Consider the following 12,379-nt stretch of genomic DNA (forward strand, 5'->3'; position numbering starts at 1 on the left):
AAAGGTTTTTAACGGTTTCCCCAGACGATTAACGACATGTAGCCACGCCCCGTTCTCTCGGCTACCATCTGGCAAACGGCGCCGGAGTATCAAGACCCAATCCGACGGGTTCTGAGACAGTCCCTACCCGGGCCGACACCACCTCGTTTTGTTTGTGCAGTTAAACCAACAAGGCCAATGAGCAACCGCTGAGGAGGCCAGACAAAACAACAACAAGCACATGAGAAGAATGTCGACTAGATTTGCATGGATGCATAGACGGAACAACAAGAAAGGTTTTTAGAGGTGAAATCCTGTGTTGTTAAGGAGTCAAGTACAGCATGTTTACAACCTGGTCAGCAACACTCTCACATCTGAAGTAAAGCAATGAACCTTGAGATACTAATCATGCCATGTTAACACCTGCCTCCAGTACTAGCCAGTACTAGCCAGAACACAAGTGTGGGCCAATTTATTACAGGAGTTGGTCCTCGTGGGATTCTCTTTGATATTCTTAAAAGTGTATGTCGTGGGTGTGTATATTGTGTAGTACACGTGAATCTACAGTACAGTATGTGTGCGTGTATGTGTGTGTGTGTGTGTGTGTGTGTGTGTGTGTGTGTGTGGGTGGGTTCTGAAAATTCCTCTTCAAAAACTGCAAATCTCTGCAGTCCTTGCATCATAATTTACTTACCACAGCCATTCATTATTTACAATAAAAGACCTAAAAATGGATCTCAAGGAAACTTATTTATTCTGGTACATTACAAGACCCCGGTAGAGTGTATAAATACTGAGACATGTGTCACGCAAGGCCAGAAAACAATCTAGGCCACAATGCCTCTGCCTCCGTGCACAATGGAGACAAGATGCGAAAGCATAACAAAAAGTTGCAAAGGGTAGGGTGCTTAGGCGGCGTAGTGGGTTAAGCGTCGACCATGTGACTTGCAGGGTTCCTGGTTCGATTCCGACCGTGGATATGTCCTGCGTGCCATCTGCGAGCCTCTCTCTCTCTCTCTCTCTCTCTCTCTCTCTCTCTCTCTCTCTCTCTCTCTCTCTCTCTCTCTCTCTCTCTCTCTCTCTCTCTCTCTCTCTCACCCATCCTTCCTGTCAAAATCTCTACTGTCTCTGTCAACAAAAAGAAAAACATGAGTGGGACTGCCCCACTCATTAAAAAAATAAAAATAACATTCTTATATACAATGCCAGGAAATAATGCATACATTTTCAGTCAATCATACATTTCAGCCCATGAAGCTAGATAACAATATAATGTTATCAGTAGGCCACCCCTGCCTCAGACAGCAAAATTGGCATACCACGAAAACCCCCAAGTTCTGAAGGGCTCTCGAGGCATAAACATGTGCCGCAATACCTAAACATGAATCGCCCCTCCTTTTGACCTTAAGTCTATGCCACTTCAGAACGAATGATTATTTATGTCAGGTGTCATGTCATGCTAATGATGACCTTTTAGATGTACAGTAGTATATGGGCGCCTCAAGCTTTACCAAGCTCTAGAATGCAAAGCCCTCTCACGGCTCTTGTAAGCTATACGTGGGAAATCCACAACATGTCAATTAATTCGGAAACTGCTAGATGCACTACCCGGAACACTGACAGATGTCAGAGGAACAGGTCGATCAATAGTTACTGTAGCGCACCTGACCAGGTTAAAACATGACCTAAACGTGCCCTGGGGTGGTCCAGTGGTCTAGCACCGTGGACTACAGTGCACACATAATATGCCCATGTCGGCATGAGTTCGAATCCGGCCCATCATGCCCTGCTGACATGCCCTCTTCTCCTTACTTTCCTGTCTATCTTCCACTAACTCTATCCAATAAAAAGAAAAATATGAGTGGGAATGCCCAACTCTACCTTAAACCAAAATTACCTTAAAAAAAACAAAAGAAACATGACCTTAACCATGGTTGGGTCTGTAGGGTCACACTTTCTTTATAGGGAACAGATTGTGCAGTTGTTTTGGCTTCTACCCATTTGCCTCAGTCATACTATAGGCTCAGGGTTGCCTGCCTGCACTCTTTATATACCGTATATGTTTCCCCATATCTAGAGACCCTCCTGGAGACTCATTTCTGAGCTTGGGGTCTCCGTTGTGTGGCCTTAGAGATTCTAGTGGAAGGGATAATTGTTGTCTTTCATGGACTCATAGACTACTCGTAGCTGTAGGAACACTGCCTGAAATACACACAGTGCTCTGCTGAGGAAACAACACTACACACCACTGTAGCTGTAGGTACCCACCTGAAATACACACAGTGCTCTGCTGAGGAAACAACACTACACAACAACACTACACACTACTGTTAGCTGTAGGTACCCACCTGAAATACACACAGCTGAGAAAACAACACTACACACTCCTGTAATTGGGCTCCCAGCAGGGAGTCAGGAAACGGTGCAGCTCATACAGTACCTGTTTTCAGAGCTGGGGGAAAATGAAGAATAGATTGAATGTGACACAAAGAACAGTTTGACTCTTGGTTAGAAATGAGAAAAGTGGTTCTACAAATAGAACGCATTTGGATTCATGTACTTCTACATTTCATCGTGGGATCTGTTTTGATGCTGTTGAAATAACAACATGGCTCATATAGTAGGACTCGTATGTAATGATGTTCGGCACAAAATTGCATAATGTGTATGTGTAGACTCTATGGGCTGCAGTCTATAATGTTTGCAAAAAATTTTTTTTACTGACTGAGTATCTAAAAATAGGGTTGCCCAAACAAATCTCGCTTTCAGCGGAGTGCCACTTAGTGCTCCTGCAGTAGAACATCAAAACGCTATATAATCTTAAGTGGTCTGGTGTTCCTGCAATAATCATCATTCAAAACACATACTGGAGCAACTGTCGCACCACCCCCCAAAAAATCGAATGTCCCCACGGACCTTGACGACACTACGCGGTACAAACTCGGCCTTCTCACGACATCAGTTCCTCCCTTCTCCCCAAACAACCTCCTTCCTTCTGAATAGACACAAAGTAAAAATGGATTACATAAACATTCTGGAGTGGGCAACATAAAAAAGGAAGAAAAAAGCAAGTGGAAGGATGAGAAGTGAGATGTGTCCTTTTAAATGGAAACAGGGCTTCGTCTCAGCTACGGCTAATGTTCTCATAGAGGTCCTCTCTGTGGGCTAATTGGCTACCATGGACCGTCAGCACATCTTGCATCCCCAACCTGTGGCTAGCCGACAATCTATTCATCACATGGAGAGAGGACAGGAGAAGGAGGGGTGGAGCGGCTGACAACTTCAGGTTCACCTCAACAACTTCAAGTCCTTCACAACTTGTTGTTGTTGACACGGTATTTGACGAGTAATATTTCATCGTGTATTAGGAGTATAACTGTAATGATTACCTGACGAAAATCCCGTAGGTAGAAAATGATTCAGGTTTTTTTTCGAGCAGACGTTCCTTCTTTCTTTTAAGTTATCTTTTTTCGTCCTGCTTCTGTGACTACTTTGGATGTGCGTCATCCTTTGTTTGTATATCTCATCTTAGACAACCATGAAGAACCTATTTTACAACCTTGCTCACTAAAAGGGGTATTATCACTAATGGCAGACGTTCTCCTCTCTATTAGCTGTTTGTTGTTGTAACAGGATGTAAAACAAATGCCCGGTAGTACAACCAAGGCTCTTTGTGTGCACCAAGTATCCTCAGTAATGAAGATGGTCCTTGAAACTGTAAAAAAAAAAAAAAAAAACATGGCCTCACCACCCTCTAGTCCTGCACATTAACACATCCAATGAAATTAACCAGAACGCCTTCGTGCATGCCTGTGGATTGTTTGGTTTTGATTGTTTCTCGTTTCTCGTTCTCGTTCTCGTCCTCTCTTTCTCTCTCTCTCTCTCTCTCTCTCTCTCTCTCTCTAGCTTTTCACACTCTGAATCAGCAGGTCCCTTCGGTAAACAAGGCAGAGTGATTTTGGATTTGCATATTCCTGAATAAATTATATTGCATTTGTGCGATAAGCGGGTGCGCTGATGCCGGTGTTTTTTCACAGCGTTCATGCATGCTGCCGTGCATTAACCCTGATCATGAGGGACCCGGGGAACAGTGAGAGAAACGCTGCTCAGAATTCATGTTTTCGGGGGGTAGAAAACCGTGCGGTCGGCCCCTAGTGGGTCCTAGGCTGCCGACTGCGCGGATGGTTAGTTCAGGGCTGATAATGATGCGTGCTCATGCCCGCCACCAAGGACAAGAATGGCAGCCGCGCTCGAGAGAGAAAGGAGAGAGAGGAGGAGGAGAGGAGAGGGGAGAAGAATAGGAGGGAGAGGAAGGGGTTGGATAGGCAGAGGAAAAGGAGGTTGATAGGAGGATGGTAGGAAAGGAGAAGATAGAGAGAGTAGATGGGATACGATTGGTGAGAAGGACAAGAGGTCGAGGGAGCGAGACGGGGGTTGGAGCGTGTGTGGAGATGGAGAGGAGAGGTACTAGAGAGGAGAGGAGAGATGCCACGAGTCCTCCACGGTCAAGAGGCTGGGTTGAGCAGAGCTAAGAGGTGTGTGTGTGTGTGTGTGTGTGTGTGTGTTATATTATGAGCCATGAACATTCAAGATTCATCTACATATCTGCTCCATTTAATAGCCGTGCCGTGCATGCTAAATGAAGTGACCAGGGAAAAAAAAGAGTCACTCAGTTATGGCCACATGGAAGCCCTTTTTTCCCCTACCAGTTTAAGCTGAGGGGTGTTTTTTTACCCCCCTTATCTCCCTTTTTTGCTCAGTTCCTTTGGAGAATTGGGGCTGGTGGTATTTTGGCTGTGAAGATGAAACTGGTGGAGGGCAGGGGCATGAATATTCCAAATGACTAATGTTGCACATGCTTATTTCTGACATATCTGGCTTCCACAGGGAAATAAAACACTTCTAATGCAGAGGGACCATCTGTTATCTGTTGCTGGTGTTTCAGAGCAGGCGTGCGGTGCTCGTGCACACACACGCACGCACGCACGCACGGACGCACGGACGCAAACACACACAAACACGTACACACACAAACATACACAAACGCATGCACACGCGCACACGCACACTCACACACACACACACACACTCACACACACACACACACACACACACACACACACCAGCAGCAGGAGCAGGCAGCAGAGAAGACAGGCACTAAACTCATATACAAATTGCACACTCCTTTTTAATTCAGTGTGTTTGTCAGATGTGCTGTAAATCTCGGCTGCAGGTGACAAGGAATATACACATTTTTATGCCGCCCATAAATACTACAAGCTGGCGTCTCACAAGGGCTGGCTGGTTGGAGCAGCACTGCCTGAGGGAAGGAATAAACTAACCGGATCACCTTGAAAACAAAACAAACACACAGCTGCTTTCATTTTCAACAATCGCACACAAGAAACGCATTGCTAAGTTATGGTTTATAACTGAGTTACGTTATTACGCCCAAGTCACGGGAAGGTAGTGTAATACATCTGGGTTTTGTTTATTTTTTATCGAATCTAAAATGATACACAAAAAGGTAAGGCTTGTCTACAGCACGTCCAGACAACAAGGGTTTCAAACAAAGGGAAATGTGTGTGGGCATACTGCATTGTGCCTGCATAGTAATGGACTAGTATGAAAACTAGCCATAGGAGCTAGGGGGAAGAAAAAGAAAAAAAAAATCAAAGGACGTTGAAAAGGTCTTGACGAAAATATACATCGCATACGTGCGTGACTTTTGGCTCCGGCGCCAGCGGAGCGTAACATCTGAGCCAGGCCACAAAGAAGAAAGACAGGCCGCGGAAAAAGAGAGAAGGAGAAAAGATTAGAGAAAGCTGCAATGTGAGAGACCCTCCATATTCGGGTCACCTACCTGAATCAAAGGCAGACTGGGGGGAGGACCCTCAAGACCCTTACTGTACCATCTCAAGTACTGTCCACCTCTGATGACTTCCAATAGCTCCAGTACAACAGGTTAGTGCTGTCACCACAATGGAGCGAGTTGTTCAGTAGCACATCTATGGGGATACTGGCCTAAACAATCCCTTTCCCATGGGGGGGGGGGGGGGGGGGGAACAACCATCTGGTATCTGAGATCTCTAGTATAGGGGGTTTTGTGTTCCGAAGAACAAAACACATACACACACACACACACACATACACACACACATACACACACACACACATACACACATGGACACATATATATACACACACACATACACACATGGACACATATATATACACACACACACACGGACATACACACATACACACATGGATACACACACACACACATATATACACACACACACACACATGGACACACACACACACATGGACACACACACACACATGAACTCACACACATGCACACATGGACACATGGACACACATACACACACACATGGACACATGGACACACATACACACACACACACACATACACACATGGACACACACACACACACACACACACATGGACACACATACACACACACACACACACACACACACAGACCACCGCAGGATTACTCATCAACCTTGATGTGACGGCTATCTGTGGAGCATGATGAGTAGGAGGACGGGGGGGGGGGTGGTGGGGTGGGGGGGGTAGGCATAATGACTTACCACTCACTGAAGCCTTGATGTTGGGATCTTCATCCATGCGACTGACTGGCGCACCGTGTGTGCCTTTGATCTATGGACGTGTAATGGAAGGAGAGAGAGAGAGAGAAAGAGAGAGAGAGAGAGAGAGAGAGAGAGAGAGAGAGAGAGAGAGAGAGAAAACAAGGTCAAAGATATAGTGTATGCTGAAAGGACCTTGGGTATCTCCTACATTAGTGTATAATGCTGTGTGGCTGTGGCTGTGTGTGTGTGTGTGTGTGTGTGTGTGTGTGTATATATATATACAGTATATACTGTATATGTATTTTGTTGATGCTTGTAGCATTCCAATGAAATAATGACTTTCAGAAACCGTTCTCAAACTGTAGTAGTGCTTTAGTGATATTCTATAATGATATTATCATGTGAACAACACAAAGCTTTTTCATAGGGCCATACCGATGCTTAAAAAGGCCAAATATGAAGTGACTCGACACCAAGGACAGTGGAATATAGGCCGGTTTGATGATTTGATGCACAAAGCCTGCTCCCATGTTCCTTCCATTGTGACCTTGCCTCTAATCTCACCATTGGAGGGAGAGACATTGGCCAAATGGATTGTGGGTAACTTCCTCTGAGGAGAACAAACGCCTGTTTGAGTTTGAGTTTTTATTAGGACCCCTTTTAGCCAATGGCTAATCTTCCAAGAGTCCTTACATTAAAACATTACAGAAACCTGTATTTCATTACTTTATACACTTTCAGTACATGTCAATAAACCTTCTGAAACATGGCATTAAAACACATTAATACACAATATATAACAATAGCAGAATAGCTACATACATTCACTTGGTTTTGCATAAATTAGTCCCCATGACCATCAAAGTGAGTTTTGATGTGTTTCTTGAAGTCTCTCCTAGGTAGGCCTCTGAGAGAGGCAGGTAGCCTATTCCATAAAGCTACTTACTCTGTACTCTGTACTCTGTAAGAAAATGTGCGCTTACCACTAGAACATCTAAAATTCGGAGTGACATAATTAGATGTCTGTGTAGTTCTTGTATTCAATGTTCAAGATCACTCTGACCATAGTGGTTGAACTGCATTCAAGTTGAACTGAAGGTTTTGTTGTTGTTGTTGTTGTTGCTGTTGTTAAAGACTGAGAGAAGGGCGTAGAGAAATGCATGAAGTAAACAAATCTAGACGAATCCATAATGTAAAATAAATACAAATCTTGAGTGCACGTGTAATAGTCACAATAGCGACATTATTACTATATCAAATCTGAAGGAGATATGCATTGATACTGCACGTCGCTATCACTCTTAACACTAGAACCGCTGTGCCTTTTTACCTACTAAAAGAGCCGCCTCTTTCACAATGCTAAGCTGCTAGTGGACCACTAGTTGGCCGCTTGTAAATTAGCCTGCTTCCTACACAGAAAAACGGCAAAATAGCTTTATATTAGCTTATCCTGATTTTGAAAATGTAAGGATACTGGGTGGTAGAACGCACACAAAGATATAACATTTTTATTTACCCACAGGGGTCAAATGACCCCTCGTGGCTGTTCTAGTAGAATGTATCAATATATGTCAAGTAGGGAGCATTGACAGGGCTGAATAATGATGCTGCACCATGCTATATAAACCATGGCACATCCTCCGCCACACAGTGGCTGTCAACATAATTATTCACGAAGACCATATACTGTCACATCCTGCATGTTGTTTCAAATAAATTGAAAGGCTTGATTTCAACAACGCAATTGTTCCAAAGCATCAAACAAACATTTGTCTTTGGTGTGTGTTTGTTGTCACGCTCGCCCATATAAAGCGGAAGCACCACTAAAGGCATTGTCTTCAGAACAATACCTTTTCATTCATATCGCACGTCCGAGCTCGTGTTTGTCTGAGAGAGCGAGAGAGGGAGAGAAAGAGAGAAAGAGAGAGAGAGAGAGAGAGAGAGAGAGAGAGAGAGAGAGAGAGAGAGAGAGAGACAGAGACACTAACACAGTGAACCTACAGTATATACGCCGTCAGACATTGCTTCCTCAAATCAGCCAGCACATGAAAGTATGGGCTTGTACTAGAAAGCCTTTGCCTTTGTAGGATCTCTCCCTCCCTGGCTGGTTGTATGTACTACTGCTCAGATATACAATGTAGCATCAGGGGTATTTGTCCACTGAGAAACAGGCCCCAGTTAATGAAAAGAGAGCATAAACTCGGAAGCATTCATTAATTGTCAAGCAGATATTTCCGAGTTTATAATCATCAAACAGACTGCATTTTGTTCCCCTTTACCCAGAGCGCTTACTAGAGGGACTTATCTTATAAATACAGCCCTAATCAAAATAAATGGCTAAAAGCTCTCTGGGAGTTGAAGGCTATACACATTTACATCAGAGGAACTGATGCAATTTAAATAGCCGCATGCACCGACTGGAGGTCCAAATCAACTGAGGATCCAGACTTATGTAACGCCCGCCCGCCGCCCCCCCCCCCCCCCGCGCGCGCGCGCACCCTGTCTTGCGGGATTTTGATTTCTTTGTCTGTTTTTTTTTCTTCCCCCATCTCTATTTGGCAGATCTATATTCGAGGCTGCCAACTGTGAGTGACATAGGCCTCCTTCTTGCGTGTGAGATGTACTGAATTCCCTCAGCAGTATTCTGTGTGTGAGTGTACTCCTACCGTCCTGTGTTGTTGTTTGCCCTGACTAGCTGTTTCCGTGGTAATGGGGTAGTGATTCGAGGCTTGTGGCCTCCGGCCTCTCTGGTTGCAGGTCATTGATGGGGGGGACTGGTTGAGGGCTTCTGATGGATGTGTCACTTCAATGTGTAGACCTTGCCACTCAGATCTCAAAAGGAGAGATTCACCAAATCCCATAGGACAAGACACAAGGAAGTCCTTGTGGTGTAGTTCTGCTGTCGAGAATCAAATGCGAAAAGAGATAATGACTGGTGCCGTCGATAATAACCGGTTTTGTATTCCTCTCGCAACAAAGGGCGGGTTTTGAAAGTCAACAAACGTTTTTTTTTTCTCATGCATCCTAATAAAATGTTTGACACACAGTACAAGCTCCTACACAAAGGTGGTGCCAGATTGGCTGTTTATAATATCCTCGCCCGCCTACCTTTCGCGTCGGAGCATCGGTTTGTTGATGCTGGCAGCGGTAGGGAGTGGACCGAGGCGTCGTAGGAGAGCGTGTGTGTGCTCTGCGAGAAGGAAGGTGAAATAATGACAGGCGAGTGGTTGGCGATGCGGTGACGAGGGACTTGCCACAGATCTCCAGCCTCAGGCTGGGCAGCTGTGAGAAACTTCTCCTTCTCTTTTCTTTTTTTCCTTCTCCCCCCCCTCTCCCCCCTGCTTCCATCGCTGTTCAAACAGAGGACAAAGTCGCCCTGAGAGCTTTTTTCCGATTCCGTAACGTGGTAGCCGCCGCCATCACTTTCTTCATCATAGTCTCTCCGGCTCGGAGCCATAGAGAGTGAGTCAGAGTGGTTTAACGAGTGGATCTTTTGATTAATTTTAATGACTCGTCAAAAAAAAAGAGTCCACGCGCTCTCTTGCTGTGCCGGGAAGAGGCTTCCGTTTTGTCTCACAAACTCATAGTGTAAAAAAAAAAAGGGGGGGGGCGTTATAGATGTTGAACACTAAAAGAAAGTCAACTGGCAATTACAGTGGACTTTTTATTACAAGTCTCTTCGGCTCTCACACTGAGAAGACTACCATGAAAGGGCTCAAGACACCATTGGGTGTGCTAAATCTCACCCTGCTAGGAGTTTTCTCCACGGTAACCGACTTCAATTCTCTAGTTCACTTTTCAAGTGGGATATTGTTTGCAATCGGAATGTGTGCATGTGGGAGAAGGGTCGAACGAGACAGAGAGAGAGAGAGAGAGAGAGAAAGAAAGAGAGAGGTTTTTCAGCAGTGTCCTTGGCTTTTCGAAAACATTGAGCGATGGACATAGGTGGCAGGTTTATAGCCTGTTCTTAATTTGATAGTTTGTAATGGAAATGAACCACCGGTGCTGAGCGGCTGCGCACACAGCATTGGCACCCTCTGCCGATGAGGGAAGTGCATGCTGGGAAGTCACCTCACACAAGATTGTATTACGGAGAAGAGAGCCAACTAACTTATTTATATTTTGTCAGAGTGAACCCGGCGCAGAGTGAGAGAGAGAGAGTGAGAGAGAGAGAGAGTGGGTGCATGCGTGCATGCATGTAAAGGGTGTGTTTGTGTGTGTGTGTGTGTGTGTGGGGGGGGGGGGGGGGGGCGGGGTATTATCCCACCTGAAAGTGAGAAAGAGACACAAGCTGTCATGACAGGCGACTTCCCCACGTATGTGACGAGTGTTCGGTACCAAACAGAGAGAGGGAGTGTGGCAGATGAGGGCAGCCACTTCCACATCAAACAAGCGTTGTCACAACAGTCGCAACAAAGTCCCCCCCCGTACCGTCACAATGACACCATTCTGCTGCTCGTCACCGTGCGGGAGGGGAAGCAAGAAATGTAAGTCACGCAAATACACTGTCGATGAAAGAGGAGAGGAGAGAGAGATAGGATAAGGAGTAGGAGGAGGAGGAGGCGTCCACACAGACAAAAACAGCGGTCAACGCGCAGGGGGGGCGGGGGGAGTCAGGAAGAAGTGGCGTTTGCGAGGTGTGGCGTTGCGAGCCGCCGTGTTTCCCATCGCTCCATGAAATTGAATGTCGGGAAGGAAATGAAGTGTGCCTTCCAATAACGGCAAAGGAAATCATCGGAGCATTTGGAGGAATATGAAATTGAGAGAATATCTCCTTGTGTATTTGGGTGAAGGCGAGGGCTTATAGGAGTATCATTCCATTGATTACGCAGCATGTCCTCCGCATGCAAGTGTGCCTCCAGGGAGAAAAGCAGGAAGGGCGATGTACGAATAAAATATGGGGAGGGAGAGTGGTAAACTGTTGTAACAATGTGACACCTACCAATACATTTAAATGCCTTTGCGTACCTTGATATCGCACAAAAAAAGAAAAGGACTTTCTAGGGGTGAAGTGCTATTCCTCATCTCTCTCACACCATACCAGTTGTAGGATGGAGTGCTCCTCCATATTTCATGTGTGACAGACTCAAATTGGCCCTGCGTAGCTGCAAGGTGTCTTTCTGCTCATCAGGTCAGGGCACCAAACTCTACACTCTACACTCCACTCCACACCACCCATCACCCACCCTACTGCAGGTTCACGAGGCAAGAGCACTCCTCTAAGCACAGAGGGAGGCTTAAATACGAGAGGAGAGAAGAGGAGAGGAGAGGAGGAGAGGACAGGAGGGGAGGGGAGAGGACAGGAGAGGAGGAGAGGACAGGAGAGGAGAGAAGAGGAGAGAAGAGAAAAGGAGAGGAGAGGAGTGGAGAGGAGAGAGGAGAGGGGAGAGGAGAGGAGAGGTGAGGTGAGGAGAGGAGTGGAGAGGAGAGAGGAGAGAGGAGAAGAGAAGAAAGGAGAAGAGAAAAGGAGAGGTGAGGTGAGGAGAGGAGTGGAGAGGAGAGAAGAGAAGAGAAGAGAAGAGAAGAGAAGAGGAAAGGAGAAGAGAGGAGAGGAGAGGAGAGGAGAGGAGAGGAGAGGTGAGGAGTGGAGAGGAGAGAGGAGAAGAGAGGAGAGGAGAAGAGAGGAGTGGAGAGGAGAGGACATTTCTTAACAACAAAGAAATGCTGGCAACATTGGACTTCTATGCAGCGCATGGCATGGTACACGTTTGTGAATCCATCCACTGTATTGTAATTGTAAATATACAACAGTTGTTCAGTACTACTGTGAAAGATAGTC

The 12,379-nt window shown here is 45.7% G+C and overlaps 1 protein-coding gene across 1 annotated transcript in view; it reads right to left on the reverse strand.

Annotated features, from left to right (window-relative positions):
- Positions 1–12,379, reverse strand: part of LOC308172298 (glucosidase 2 subunit beta-like) — a 134,771-nt gene that overhangs the window by 68,226 nt on the left and 54,166 nt on the right. Inside the window, exon 10 of the mRNA XM_080547201.1 lies at positions 6,601–6,670. Coding sequence (XP_080403327.1) covers positions 6,601–6,670 — 70 coding nt within the window. The remainder of the gene's footprint in view (positions 1–6,600; positions 6,671–12,379) is intronic.

Source organism: Nansenia antarctica, assembly GCF_963989245.1.
Source record: "Nansenia antarctica genome assembly, chromosome: 17".
Taxonomy (NCBI): Eukaryota; Metazoa; Chordata; class Actinopteri; order Argentiniformes; family Microstomatidae; genus Nansenia; species Nansenia antarctica.